The 12,332-nt window shown below is 34.0% G+C and overlaps 1 protein-coding gene and 1 long non-coding RNA gene across 4 annotated transcripts in view; one reads left to right on the forward strand and one right to left on the reverse strand.

Annotated features, from left to right (window-relative positions):
• The window catches only part of PDE4D (phosphodiesterase 4D), a 748,065-nt gene that overhangs the window by 233,645 nt on the left and 502,088 nt on the right, over positions 1-12,332 (reverse strand). The window contains exon 1 of one of the 3 annotated variants that reach the window (XM_015599415.1): positions 11,092-11,899. The exons of the other annotated variants lie outside the window; for them this stretch is intronic. Coding sequence (XP_015454901.1) covers positions 11,092-11,156 — 65 coding nt within the window. The 5' untranslated portion in view covers positions 11,157-11,899. Of the gene's footprint in view, positions 1-11,091; positions 11,900-12,332 lie in introns of those variants that run through there. 3 annotated transcript variants of the gene reach the window in all.
• Positions 11,910-12,332, forward strand: part of LOC107196627 — a 13,437-nt gene continuing 13,014 nt past the window's right edge. Inside the window, exon 1 of the long non-coding RNA XR_001518073.2 lies at positions 11,910-12,086. This is a non-coding gene — a long non-coding RNA (uncharacterized LOC107196627). The remainder of the gene's footprint in view (positions 12,087-12,332) is intronic.

Genomic DNA, 12,332 nt, shown 5'->3' on the forward strand with positions numbered 1-12,332 from the left:
TTAGGGCTCTTGGACAAGCTTGACTCTGATTCAGCATCCAAGTTGTGGAATTTATGACAGCTCCTGATGAAGCTGGAGTGATCCTGAAGTGGTGGTCCTAGTACTTATCTCCATCAGGTCTCTCAGTAGCTCATAATAATCACCTCATTGATAGAGTCGGCCATGTTAGCTGGGTGGTTAATATGAGCAACGCACATTAGCATTTCTGTATGAACCATTTATTACTAGTCGATGGTACACAGATGAGTCACTCAGGTGAGGAGAAAATGTTGAGGAAAATGGGGAAGTGTAGATTCTAGAATGGGAGACACACGAAGGGATCAAGTGAAGTGCTGAGAACAGAATTACCAACAAGTAATTACCAACGGAATTACCAAAAGGGGTGGTAAACTAAGGGTGAAAGCCACAGGAACCTGGCAAAAACCCTTCCAGATCCTTTACAACATTTTGCCATGGAGAGTAAATTCTATCTCCACAAGTCACTAATACAACCCCTAGCAAAGAACCATCTATTAGAAGAAAATTAAAAATATAAACAGAGTGTAACACTTTCTTTGTAATGTAAATAACTCACTGTTCTTTCTTCGTGCATTAGACAGATGTTAGATGCAGAGGTGGCAAAGGCACTATGCTCCGCATAGGAATACAAAGATAAACAAACCCAATGTAATACTTTTGTTATTTACACGAGAAAAGCCTTAGAATTATGGAGAAATTTCATGTGTATTTTTAGAAAAGGATGTAATTGCATGCCTATGTATGCAAAATAATTTTCCTAATTATAACAACACCTTTATAAAGGCATGTTTGCTAATAGCAGGTTTATTTTTTCACGTGTGTTTTTTGTTACCATAGAAACATTGATTTATATACAATAAGACCCAATTTTAACAACAGGACTCAGATAAACAATTGGGACTACTTTTTCCAAACAAGAGACTCACAGAATCTTTAGTGGTTCGACTTTTTTTTGCCTCCAAAGTGCTTAACTTCACCCTCAATCACACCTTTTAAGCCAATGTACAGTTGTTAATTTAATAAAGCAATGGTTTTAACACATTTTTATTTTTATTGGTAACTACTTATAATAAAATAAGTAAATACCAGAAACTATGGAACGCGAATTGTCTGCTTTCAACTAAATGACTGCATTCTCTATATTTTTAAGCCAGTTAATCCTGAAGCAATACCCCAGGCCATAGGAACAGATCTTTTAACCAGATCTCATTTTTTGCCTAGCATGGCAGGGTAAACTAAACAGGAGTCAAACCCAGTCTGTGGCATGGTAGGGAGGATGAGACTCAGCTATGGAGATAACTATCTATGAATTACACAACCAAGAATGTACTTTGGGATTAGAGGACCAGGGGATCTGGACAGGTAGGGAAGATCTGGCAATGAGATTACAGTAAGACAACCACCAGGCAGACCCAAGTTGGAAGGTTACATAGAGATAATGCACCTAGAGATAATGCCCAAGCCTCTGGCCTTTTCTTTCAGATTAAACCCCTGTCTAGGACTGTTTCCCTAAAGAATTCTAATCAGTTTTTAAGTAAATCAGAGGCATTTTAGCTTCCAATTTAGCACTTCTTATTCTGCCACCCTCTCTATACAGTTTACTTGTTTGATGGACCTGAATAAGAAGTATGTTTTCTTTGAATCAGAGTGTTAATGGGATTTATCCAGTATACCTAGCTTTGTATAAATGTTCTGAGACACACTTAAGAAGACTGCCTTAGAAAGTGAAGGCCTTAAAGACTGAATTAGTTTTCATAGTTATAATTCTTGATTATTTAAAAAGTTACACTAATACATGAACTTGAAAAATGTATAATACAAGCTAACATTTCCTGAGCACTCACAAGGAGTCAGCCACTGTGCTAAAGACTTTAGGTTTATTAACTCATTTGACATATGAACATAAATATCATAACTAAAGGCAACATTTTATCATTTTAAAAAGTATGTGAATACATGATATTATCTTATTTGCCATGAAACTTTGGGTAAGTCAGCTTACTTCAGCAGGCCTCTCTCTCCTTATCTGTATAATGAGGAATAATAATAATAATCAGGCTTCACAATGAGGACCTAACGGGAAAATTCTTGTCAAATGGATAGCCTGGTGTCTGCCACATAGTAAACACTGCTTAAGACTGTATTGGGAGAACAGAGAGGAGTGAAATTAGAATTTCAGGACATGAATTTTAGCTACATAATTAGCTGTGACTTCCGAAAGTTTAATGATTAGAGTTCAGTTGTCTAGAGGAGAATTTTGGTCAGAACAATGTGTTGAATTTCCATCAGGAGACTTCTGTAGACTCATCCTCCACACCTCTTTGCATAATCCTTCAACACAATTTTCAAAAATGACAGATTTATCATGGTATTAGTTGACTTCACAGACATAAGTTTAAGGATTACATTAATGTCCCATACAAATTATAATAGAACTGCTTTCATGGATTTGCCAGATAGATTAAGCATTGCTCTCTATTTGACTTTAAACTTCATTTCTGAGTTTTTAAAAAATATTTCTCCAATACGACCTTTTGCCACATAAGCATTAACGCTGTTTCTAACAATTTTTCTTGACCCTCCTTGACTAGAAATGTTAAAGACCAGCAAAACTTTTTCCACTTCCAAAATGGAATCATGGGTGGGGAGAACTAGATTATAGGTTATTCTCTGGTCCCTTTCATTTCAAATGCCAAAGAGAAAGAAGACAGTGCAATTTATAGTCTGACGAGGGAGGATGTCAATGAACAAAACATGTCAGGAACCAGCTAGATCCCTAAAAAACAAAGCTTCGTCTAAGTCCACTTTCTACTTCTTGACACATCTCTATGGTTCAAGGTCAAAAGTCTGTATGAGGATCTTGAGGAAGAAGGCACACAAAAACAAAAGGTAAACATGTTCTTGAGATGCACAAGGTTAAAAGGAGAAACTTGAACAATCTAGAATAGGAAGGAAAGGTGTAAATAGCAATGTGCTAACTACTTTTTGGAATATCACAAGGAAAAATCATGTGTGGCCCAAGGAGTTTACACAGTGGAGAAAAGCAAATAAAACAAGAATAGCAGCAATAACAAACATGAGATTTAGTCCACTTTTTTCTTAAGCGCCGTGATTTGCAAGCTGTGTCACTTCAATTTTATCTCATACAGTTGTTTTGAGGGCAAAATAAACTAAATCATATAAAGCACCAAGTCTAATGTCTGAAAAACAGTAGATGCTCAAAAAATTGTGGCTATCATCATTTTAATGGTTACTACTTCAACTATCACTATAGAGTTAGGAGTTGCTGTCCTAGCTAGCTGGTGATCCCATTGCCAATCAGTTACCTGCTATTTCATGAAAAAGTTATAGTATCAGAGGAAACATTACAGCAATGGCTAGAATGCCATTGCTTAAAAGCTGACACATTTTACAAAAATTTATCCTAACTAAAACAGTATTAGTCATATAAATTTCTTGACACAAAGAAAAAAGTACAATGGGAACAGTCTTCTGTGTGAAGCCTGAAAACAATTACATATTGAAACTACATTTTATGTAACATTTCTTTTAACAAGTCACACTGATGTCATCTGCTTTACAATTCAAAATCAGTATTTTGTACTATGAAAGAAAAAAAATGAATTCACTTACTAGCAGCTTTCAAATGTCATAAAGGAAGATCTACTTAGCTACTGATTCACTATCCCTATACCCACTGATAACTAGGAAGAGATGGCTTTAAATTTAAGCAAGAGAGATTAGTATTAGATATAAATAAAACACCTCGACTATGTGGGTTGTAAAACATCAGGACCATTTCCGGTAAGGAAGCTTTGGAAGTTACAATCCCGGTGTGCATGTATTCTATATCGAATTTCTAGTTTTCTAATTTTGTGTTCTCCTTCTTGTTTAGTAGAGAAATGGAAGGACTTGCAATTGACTCCCTTAATACTCTGGCAAAAATTCTTAGGGCTGAGATGAGTCATGGTGAAATACCTTCTACATTTAAGCTCATTAATGGCAGCTTTTGCCCAGAAGGTGGAAATGTGATTAAACATGGCAGGGCACTTGATGGTGGATGTCTGATTCAAAATGGGCTGAAGTTCTTCATATTGGCCTCTCCTTTAATCTTCCCTCTTACTTCTCTAGCCACACTTTGCAGCATTTCCCCACAATTTCCCTGCTATTTTTTCTAACTTTTATTCTGAAGAGCAGTTTAGCTTAGGTTCCCCAATTCACATCCTCACCTACCACCTGGGATGCTCCTAGGAGAGCCAACCCCTTCGGAAGCTGAGGGTGGATAGTAAAAATATGTAACTTATATTTCCCCTGTTATGCTGAGAAACTGTATCCACAGGTTCTGGTTTTCTACCTCTTCTCTATTCTTTTGAAGTACTTCCTAGTTGAGGCCAATTGACCACACAGCAAGGCACTTTAAGAGCTGACATATCACAGGCACAGTTTCCCATGAGTCATCTTTACATGGTTACCCTTAATAGAATCTCACCCAGGCTCACTGTTTTTTACCTCTATGATATACTAGTCTATCCTGTGGGCCCTGAACCCTTGAGAAATTTGGTGCTTTTGGCAAGAGAATACCTTATTTCTACTATCTATTTTCTAATATATCTTTATCCTATTTCGTTTCTTGATAAATTGGGTAATCTCTGGAAGGGAAGGGCTCTTCGGGAAATCTATGCAGGCTTTTATTTATGACTGTTCTTCCTTTGTGACTCTATTCCTCACCAACCTAGTTAAGAGCCTCGAGGTCCCATTTATTACCTTTATCTAGGCTTTAATAATTCTATATGTTTATTATTAATTATTACTCAGAACACCCACACAGATATTTCAGGCATCTTTCCATAATGAAATCTCCTTGAAAACCTCATTAACATTCTTCTTCTTCAGTTTCACCTTAGAATCTACTTTTCTCAGCTTGCTAGCGATACTTGGGTGGATCCATGGCTAACCTTTTTATACCCACGATTACATTCATGTCTTCATTCTTTCTGATTTAATAAAATTCACTGTATGATTGGAATGACTGATGGACTAACAAGTAAGTAACTCCTTTACCTCTGCTGAAAGGCGAGTTTTATTGATGGGGCCTCAGCCATGGTGTGCCTCAGATCAATGGGAAAGTTACGGGTAGGCCTAAGTGTTGTAGCATACATAATGATCACCCATTTTATTAATGTGGAGCCTATACAGTGCAATGTCACAGAGGAGAGTACTGCATGGGGCAATATTGCCTATGAACTTTATTCACCAGTGATGTAATAGAAAAAAATGATTGAGAAACCTTTTTGAAACACCCACACTAAAGAAACCACCTTCCTTCTGAAGAATTCAATATCAATTCAGTGTTTCTTTACCAACCACCATGCTGAATTCATGACATGTCAGCTGTTCATATATTTAATGAGCAAAGATTTTTCATCCAAAACAAGTGTAAAATAAATTTGTTAAAAATTGAGATGGTAAATAAAAGTAATGTTTCTTAACTATTATTACTCTTTTGTGACTTCTCAGAAATGAGAATTTTCCCATCTCTTCAAAGTCTTTCAAACCAGAAACATTTGGACTATTGTTATTTGAACTTTCCAGGAAGTTTAATTACCAGCAAGTTTATCCTAGTCCACACCAGGATACAGAAAACACAAATAACTGTCCAGTGGTCTCTAGTGGGCAGCATTACAGAATGTGAAACTATGAAGGATTTTAGTAGTTAATAATCTACTTGTGGTTTTCAAGCTACCTTTAGAGGTATTCCAAGGAAAGGGAAAGGGATTGGCTTTGGGGTAGGGTAAAGGTATAAACTCAGTGGAGGTTTTATTGTGATGTGTATGTCTATATATTTTTACTTATATAATGAAATATATAAGAAACATATGTATGTTTTAAATTTTTTTCTCTATATATCAAATATACATATAGTTTTGAGTATTTCATATATACTCATTTACATTAGCATTTCAACTGTAAAAACAATCTCATTTAAAAAACATTTGTCGCTGATCTAGGTCACTGTCTTGATTTTACAGGTGAGTAAATTTGGCTGTAGAGGGGACATAAAGCAGGTTGGAAGTAGAGTAGACAAGGACTTTTTCAGTGAATCTCAAATTTACAACTTTAAAGAGTATAACTATCTGTGATGCACTCTGCTTTCCTAGTTATGTTTTAAATAATTCTCAAAGTATCTTAACCACTTTTCCTAAACATTGTATACCTCTAGGTCTATTATATAATAGCTGTGATACCAAAAAGTAACAGGATCAAAAAAGTAACAGGTAACAGGATCAAAAATGTTTATCACAGGGTAAAAACTTTGAACAAATCTTAAAAGCAGTCACTTACCTAAGATAGTCAAAATGTATATTGGACAGGCAGGAAGCATGCAAATTCCATTAGTTTTCCCCTTTATAAAAGCTTCTAAGGTAAAAGGAATAGGACAAGATATTTCAAAGCTGATTTAAAACAGCATGAAACCTTCCACAAAGCCTTACAGAGCTTGTAGAGAACAAAGTTAAACTTGTTAATATAATTTGAAAGATGACCTATTCAAAACTGGGAAGCATTGACCTTTTGCTCTATATTTCTCTATAATAGGAACAGATGACCTTATTTGCTACCAGAAGAAAATGCACTGGCCTAGAGGCTGTAACTACAAGAGTCTTTCATACAGACATTTTCAACATCCAACATCAGCCCTAAACTTCATAAGCTATCATATAGATAAAAAAGACAACTTCCAATTTATTTCTTCAATCACCCAATATCTAACCAAATATTCTAGTGCATTCAGATATATTAATGAGATGAACAATTTTATGGTGATTAAAAAATGATGATTTTATAGACAATAGAGGGAGGTAACATGCTGAAGTAAAAAGAGCATCGTCTTTGATGCAGACAGACATGAGTTCTAAGCCCAACCTTCTGTGGCAGTGAAATGGCCTTGCCCAAGTTATTTCATCTCTTAGGCTCATTTTCTCATCTTTAAATGTCAATTAACAATTACCTCAATGTTGTTTTAAGAACTAAATAAGATATCATATGTAAAATTCTCCTCAGAGTTCTCATTCATAAAAGGAACTCAATAACATGAAAGCTACAAGTATCATTATTTGAAAAGTAGACAAAGGCTGTTATGTAAAATGAAGAACCAGAGAACAGAAATAGTATTTACAACTGTTTAAGACATGTAAATTAAGTGAGAAATGACAACAGTTGAAGATGGATGGAATAGTGGGGGTCATGAGTAATTTTCCCTCCAAATATCAATTAAAACTAGGCCTTTTATTCAAAACTAGTAGTTTTACTATAATCGATGATTTTCACCATGATCATGAGGGCAAAATAAGAATTCTCAGCCAGCCTGATTTTTACAACCTTAGGAGGAGACAGTTAATAGAAAAAAGCAAGGATTTCTGATCTGAGGAGCAACATTATTGAGAAAATTTTATTTGCTCAATATTAAAACACCATGTTTTGGACACTGAGCAAATTGTTTACAAGATATATATATATCTACACATATAAAGATGAGCTTGCTAATGCACATGGTAGTTATAGTTTTAATATATTAAATTTCATGTATATGCTTGATGAAAAAAAATGCATGCAAAAGAGAAGCACAGTGACAAGAAGAAGGTCTCTCCTACTGCCATTCTCGCTGCTTTTACTCTAAAAGGTAACCAACCACTTGGTTGGAAAAGAACCTTACAGACTTTTTTCTATGTCTATAAACCTAAGTATAATTTTTATATATTTAATAATATTTCAACATTTGCTTTATAAAATGCCCGCAGTCATATTTTAGACAGGTGACATCTCTTTCCCCTCCCCAGATTACATAATGAAAAATCTTAAATGTAACAAGTATATGCCAAATAATGAACATCTGCTAGCAGGAAAGAATACAATACAGTTTTCTTGACCAAAGTTCTCTTTACATTTATATTTGGAAGACTGAATTATATAAGTCTTAATGAGATTAATGAGAAGTATTTCTGGGATATGTATATAAATGGTAAAATGCTAAAATAGTATAGTATTATTATAATATATAACTACTGATTAAATCTGAACTTAAGACATGTAAAATTCAAATATTTTTGGAAATGTAACTTTTTCATTGTTTTCTCATATAGAATATAAAAATAAGAGTATTGTTCTTGATATAACTGAACTAGAAAGGCAAACAATGCTCCAAATCAATAGGTTTGCTAATTTTATTAACTTTATTTTATTTTATTTTATTTGCTAATTTTATTACAAGCATAAGAAAATATATATAGTAAATTTTTCTCAATTTCATACATGCAGATTTTTTAAGGAATGCTAAAGGATAAATATCATAATCCCATTCCGCTAAGTCTTGGCACATAGTAGGTACTTAATGTGAATTAAATAAATAAAAGCAACTTAATATATATCCTTATTATATAATATCCTACATTTGTGACACCTATATTACAAGAAAACAGATTAACTTCAAGATTTTTATTTCTTTTTTTTTGAAATTCAAAAATTTTTAACTATAAGGCTTGTCTTTTAAGTAAATGAATTAAGAGGAAGGGTATATAATATCAGTAGTTTGTCAAAAATTTCTCTTCAAAATGTGAATATCGTATAGAGATTTAATCAGGTCTGTAAACAACAAATTCGTGTTGATTGCTTTTTCTAGTACTGGTTGGAAAGAAGCAGATAGGAAAAAATAAAGGAAAAGTAATCAGAAACATTTGATTCTTTCAGAAGTCAGTTAGCAAACTTTCAAAGGTAGCAGTTGACTTGGAGGCATGCGAGAGAAAAGTAGAAAGTTTTGGAGAAAGTGGGCCAATGAAACAGAAAATGGATTTACTTAAAGCCAAAAGACTGGTTCCCAAGAACAAAGTATTCTGAAGTCCAGAATAAATAAAATTGTTAGAAAGGAGAATAAGTGGTAATCAGCAGTTCTCTCTCATGGAAAAGCAACGGAGGATGAAGTAGATTTTGACACTGACAAGGAATGGAAGTTGGAGGAATGGGGAGTTAGAACAGAAAAGGTGGTTAAGTGGAAGACATTGTCCAATAGAGGTCTCTAGGGTCTGTCTGTGCAGAGAGAGAAAGGCACTGGGAGAGAAAGGGCTGCTTTTATTTTTTTAATTGAGTAAACTAATAAATACACATATATACCTAATCTATATACCTAATATATAATCTTTATAGATTTTACTTTATATAAATATAAATAAATGTGTATATAGTATTTGAATGATAAAAAGGATAATAAAATGGTAAAAATGTAATTACAGCAATTACAACTTCAGACCAAATAATACAGAGGCAGTAGTATTATACCCAATCTGTTATAATATTAGTAAGTCAGATGTAAGATTAATAACAGAAGTTTCCACAGTACATAATTAAATGTAGGAATTATTAACATAGAGACATTTATTTGTTACATAAGAACATTCTGACCCCTAGCATTTTGAAAAATATTTAAAATTAAGTGCTATAATATATACATTCACAAATCGATATTTAAAAAATACTTTGAATTGTGGTCATATTCATTTATAAAAACAGCTTGCGCAATTTAGAATAATAGAGTAGTTGTGGATAAAAATAGACTCTCGCAATCTCAGAAGTAAAGGATGTCAATGTTACTATTCTCCTGAAATAAACTAATTATTGCTGATTGAACCCTGAATTTGGAAATGTCTCCTGGTGGTTCAGGCAAAAAGGAAAGTAGATTGGTTAAATACTATTTAATCAAGAGCAAATTCTGTTTTCACATAGGCAGGATAGAAATCACAAATGAATAAAATTCACTTATTTTATAAATTTTCACTACCCATTTGTGTTAGAGATTTATATTATGTAGTAATAAAAAGATTCTTAGTATTTCTTAGTATTTATTGTTTGGCATAAAAGAGCCATACAAATTTATTTGTAAATGCAAACTTTTAAAAAAAAAAGAAGCTGAAGAAGGAAATTATTGCACGTCCTCTTTTAGAAGAAATCACAAGTGACATTAAGAGATAAAATCTATAGTTTATTAAAACTCACTCCTAAAGGGACAATTCTTGATTCTAGTCCACTGTAAGACACTAGTATAACAGCAAATGATAACCTAACCACATAAATGTGTGCTAAATTCCTTATGAAAATAATTGGAGTATACGTGTGTTTGCTTGCTCATATAATACATAATAAATTCTATCTGTATGTTTCCGTTAATCTTCAACCACCTGCCCTCAATCATTGCTTTTATTTCCCCCATCTAAAGTATGATTATTTCCACTTCAAAGAGGTGATCTTATTTATTTACAACCACTATGATAAAATAAGATTAACCTCTGAAATAGTCATAAAAGTATTCTAGAAATTACTATTTTAGATATAAAAGTTACTTTATTGGAAAAATATTCTTTAAGGGTCATATGTTTATGAGCACATTAAATCAATATGAAGAAATAGTACAACAAAATATTAGAATAAATTTAAATCAATGTATTTTCCATTAACGTGAAAATATTACCAAAAATTACCAATGAACATAGTTAACAGGGAATATTATTAACAAAATAAAACATAGAAAATGACTGAATGATAACTTGATTTATATTTAGCCACAAGTTAAATTTAAGTGGGTCCTATGATTAAAATATATAACATTAACAATTTTTCTAACACTACTGTGCTAAAGCCAAGGTATTTCTTCTAAAGAAGATGGTAAAGACTGTCAACTACCAGCTTGCTTACAAGAAAGATGTGATCATAAGCAACCAAATCAGACAATGAAAATGACAAGTTTTCATTTTCTAAATCTTCAACATATTTGCAAGTTTCTTTCCTCCTCTAAAAATTATCACATGATGAATCGCGATAGTCCACATAGAGTTAAAAAATGTGAGCCTGTTTTTAGAGCAAATCGGACAAAAAATAGAGAATAAAGTATCACCAATCTTGTGCTCTTTCCAAACAAACCCTTAACATCATACCTAACTCTCAAACCTCGTCAGCGATTACTAAATACTCAAGTATTACGTTAATCTTAAATGAAAAGACCAGGAGAAGCATGAGAGAAAAGCACATTACCAAACTGCCTCTGTAGTCCTCAGGGAACTTGTAGACCGGGATCTTGGCTTCATAATAATACTCATTTTGGAAAAAAAAAAAAAAAAAAAAAGGAAGAAAAAGAGAGAAAAGTCTTCTGATTAATACATTTCTGCTGTCTTTCCACGAAAAATGGTTTTAAATGTATTCCTATTCCGAGAGAGGGTGCTTGAAGAAATCCAAAGTTCCCAGAGTCAACTCCTGCCCCTCATCCAGAACACAGGGGTGCTTCTAAGACGCAGGAGTTCTTTCCTCTTTCATACTGAATTTACTCCAGCACTAGGCAGTTCGGAAGTGACAGTTGTTTTTTTTTTTTTTTTTCTGTTTGCATTGCCAAGGGAGGAACTGAATTTTAAATCTATTCTTCATCTGGTCACAAGGGAAACCAACACAGTGAAAGAGTCACTTGATCTTGCCTTTTTTGCAAATCCATAATAACAGGTTGAAAGGTTTCCAACACTCTAAAAGTACTCAGGTAGAGTGAAAGGAAAAGAAAATGACCGCGAAGTACCGTAACACCGGAGAGCTGTCAGGGAAGTTCCATTTCAGGGAGACCACAGGAAAACACTCTTCTCTGGGGAGCCAAGAAGTCAGCGAGCGAACAAAGCTCTCCACACTTCACTGGGTCCACTGTTTTACCTGTGAATGTAATTTCCGTTGCGTCCCCTGCTTTAAATCTGACTCCAAGCCTTTGTGAATGAGAACTATCATTCAATCTCGCCAGGCAGAAACTATTCCTCAAGGGCTGTATGACGTCTGTAGGAAGGCAGTTCAAAACACCACAGGGAAGTGAGAGACAGGAAAAAAAAAAAAAACCAGCGTGCCTGGCCTGGCCTCTTCAATTGCTGAAACTTATAAAGCTAAGGGGCAGACCAGATCAAAGACCAGGACTGTAAAACCAAGCACAGACTGGAGACCTCTCAAAAGTTATAAAACCATTTCCTCCTCTGGGAAATGAGGTGTCTGCGTTATTCAAGGTAAGATTCCCTGAGCCCTTTATAAGGAACACACCCCTTTGCCATTGCGTTGTTTACTACCTTCCAAAAAAAAAAAAAAAAAAAAAAAAAAAGTAATTTTCTCAAAGTCCTGCACTGAAAACTAAAATTTCTTGTCAGAAACAAAGTTAAGAGAACTTAAGGATTTAGCAGCTGTTCACTTGGAGCATACTTAATGAAATGTCACGCTTTGGGGCTCGTTGTAGAGATGCAAACTGCCACAAAAGT

This window comes from Pteropus alecto, unplaced genomic scaffold, assembly GCF_000325575.1.
Source record: "Pteropus alecto unplaced genomic scaffold, ASM32557v1 scaffold70, whole genome shotgun sequence".
In the NCBI taxonomy this organism is placed as follows: domain Eukaryota; kingdom Metazoa; phylum Chordata; class Mammalia; order Chiroptera; family Pteropodidae; genus Pteropus; species Pteropus alecto.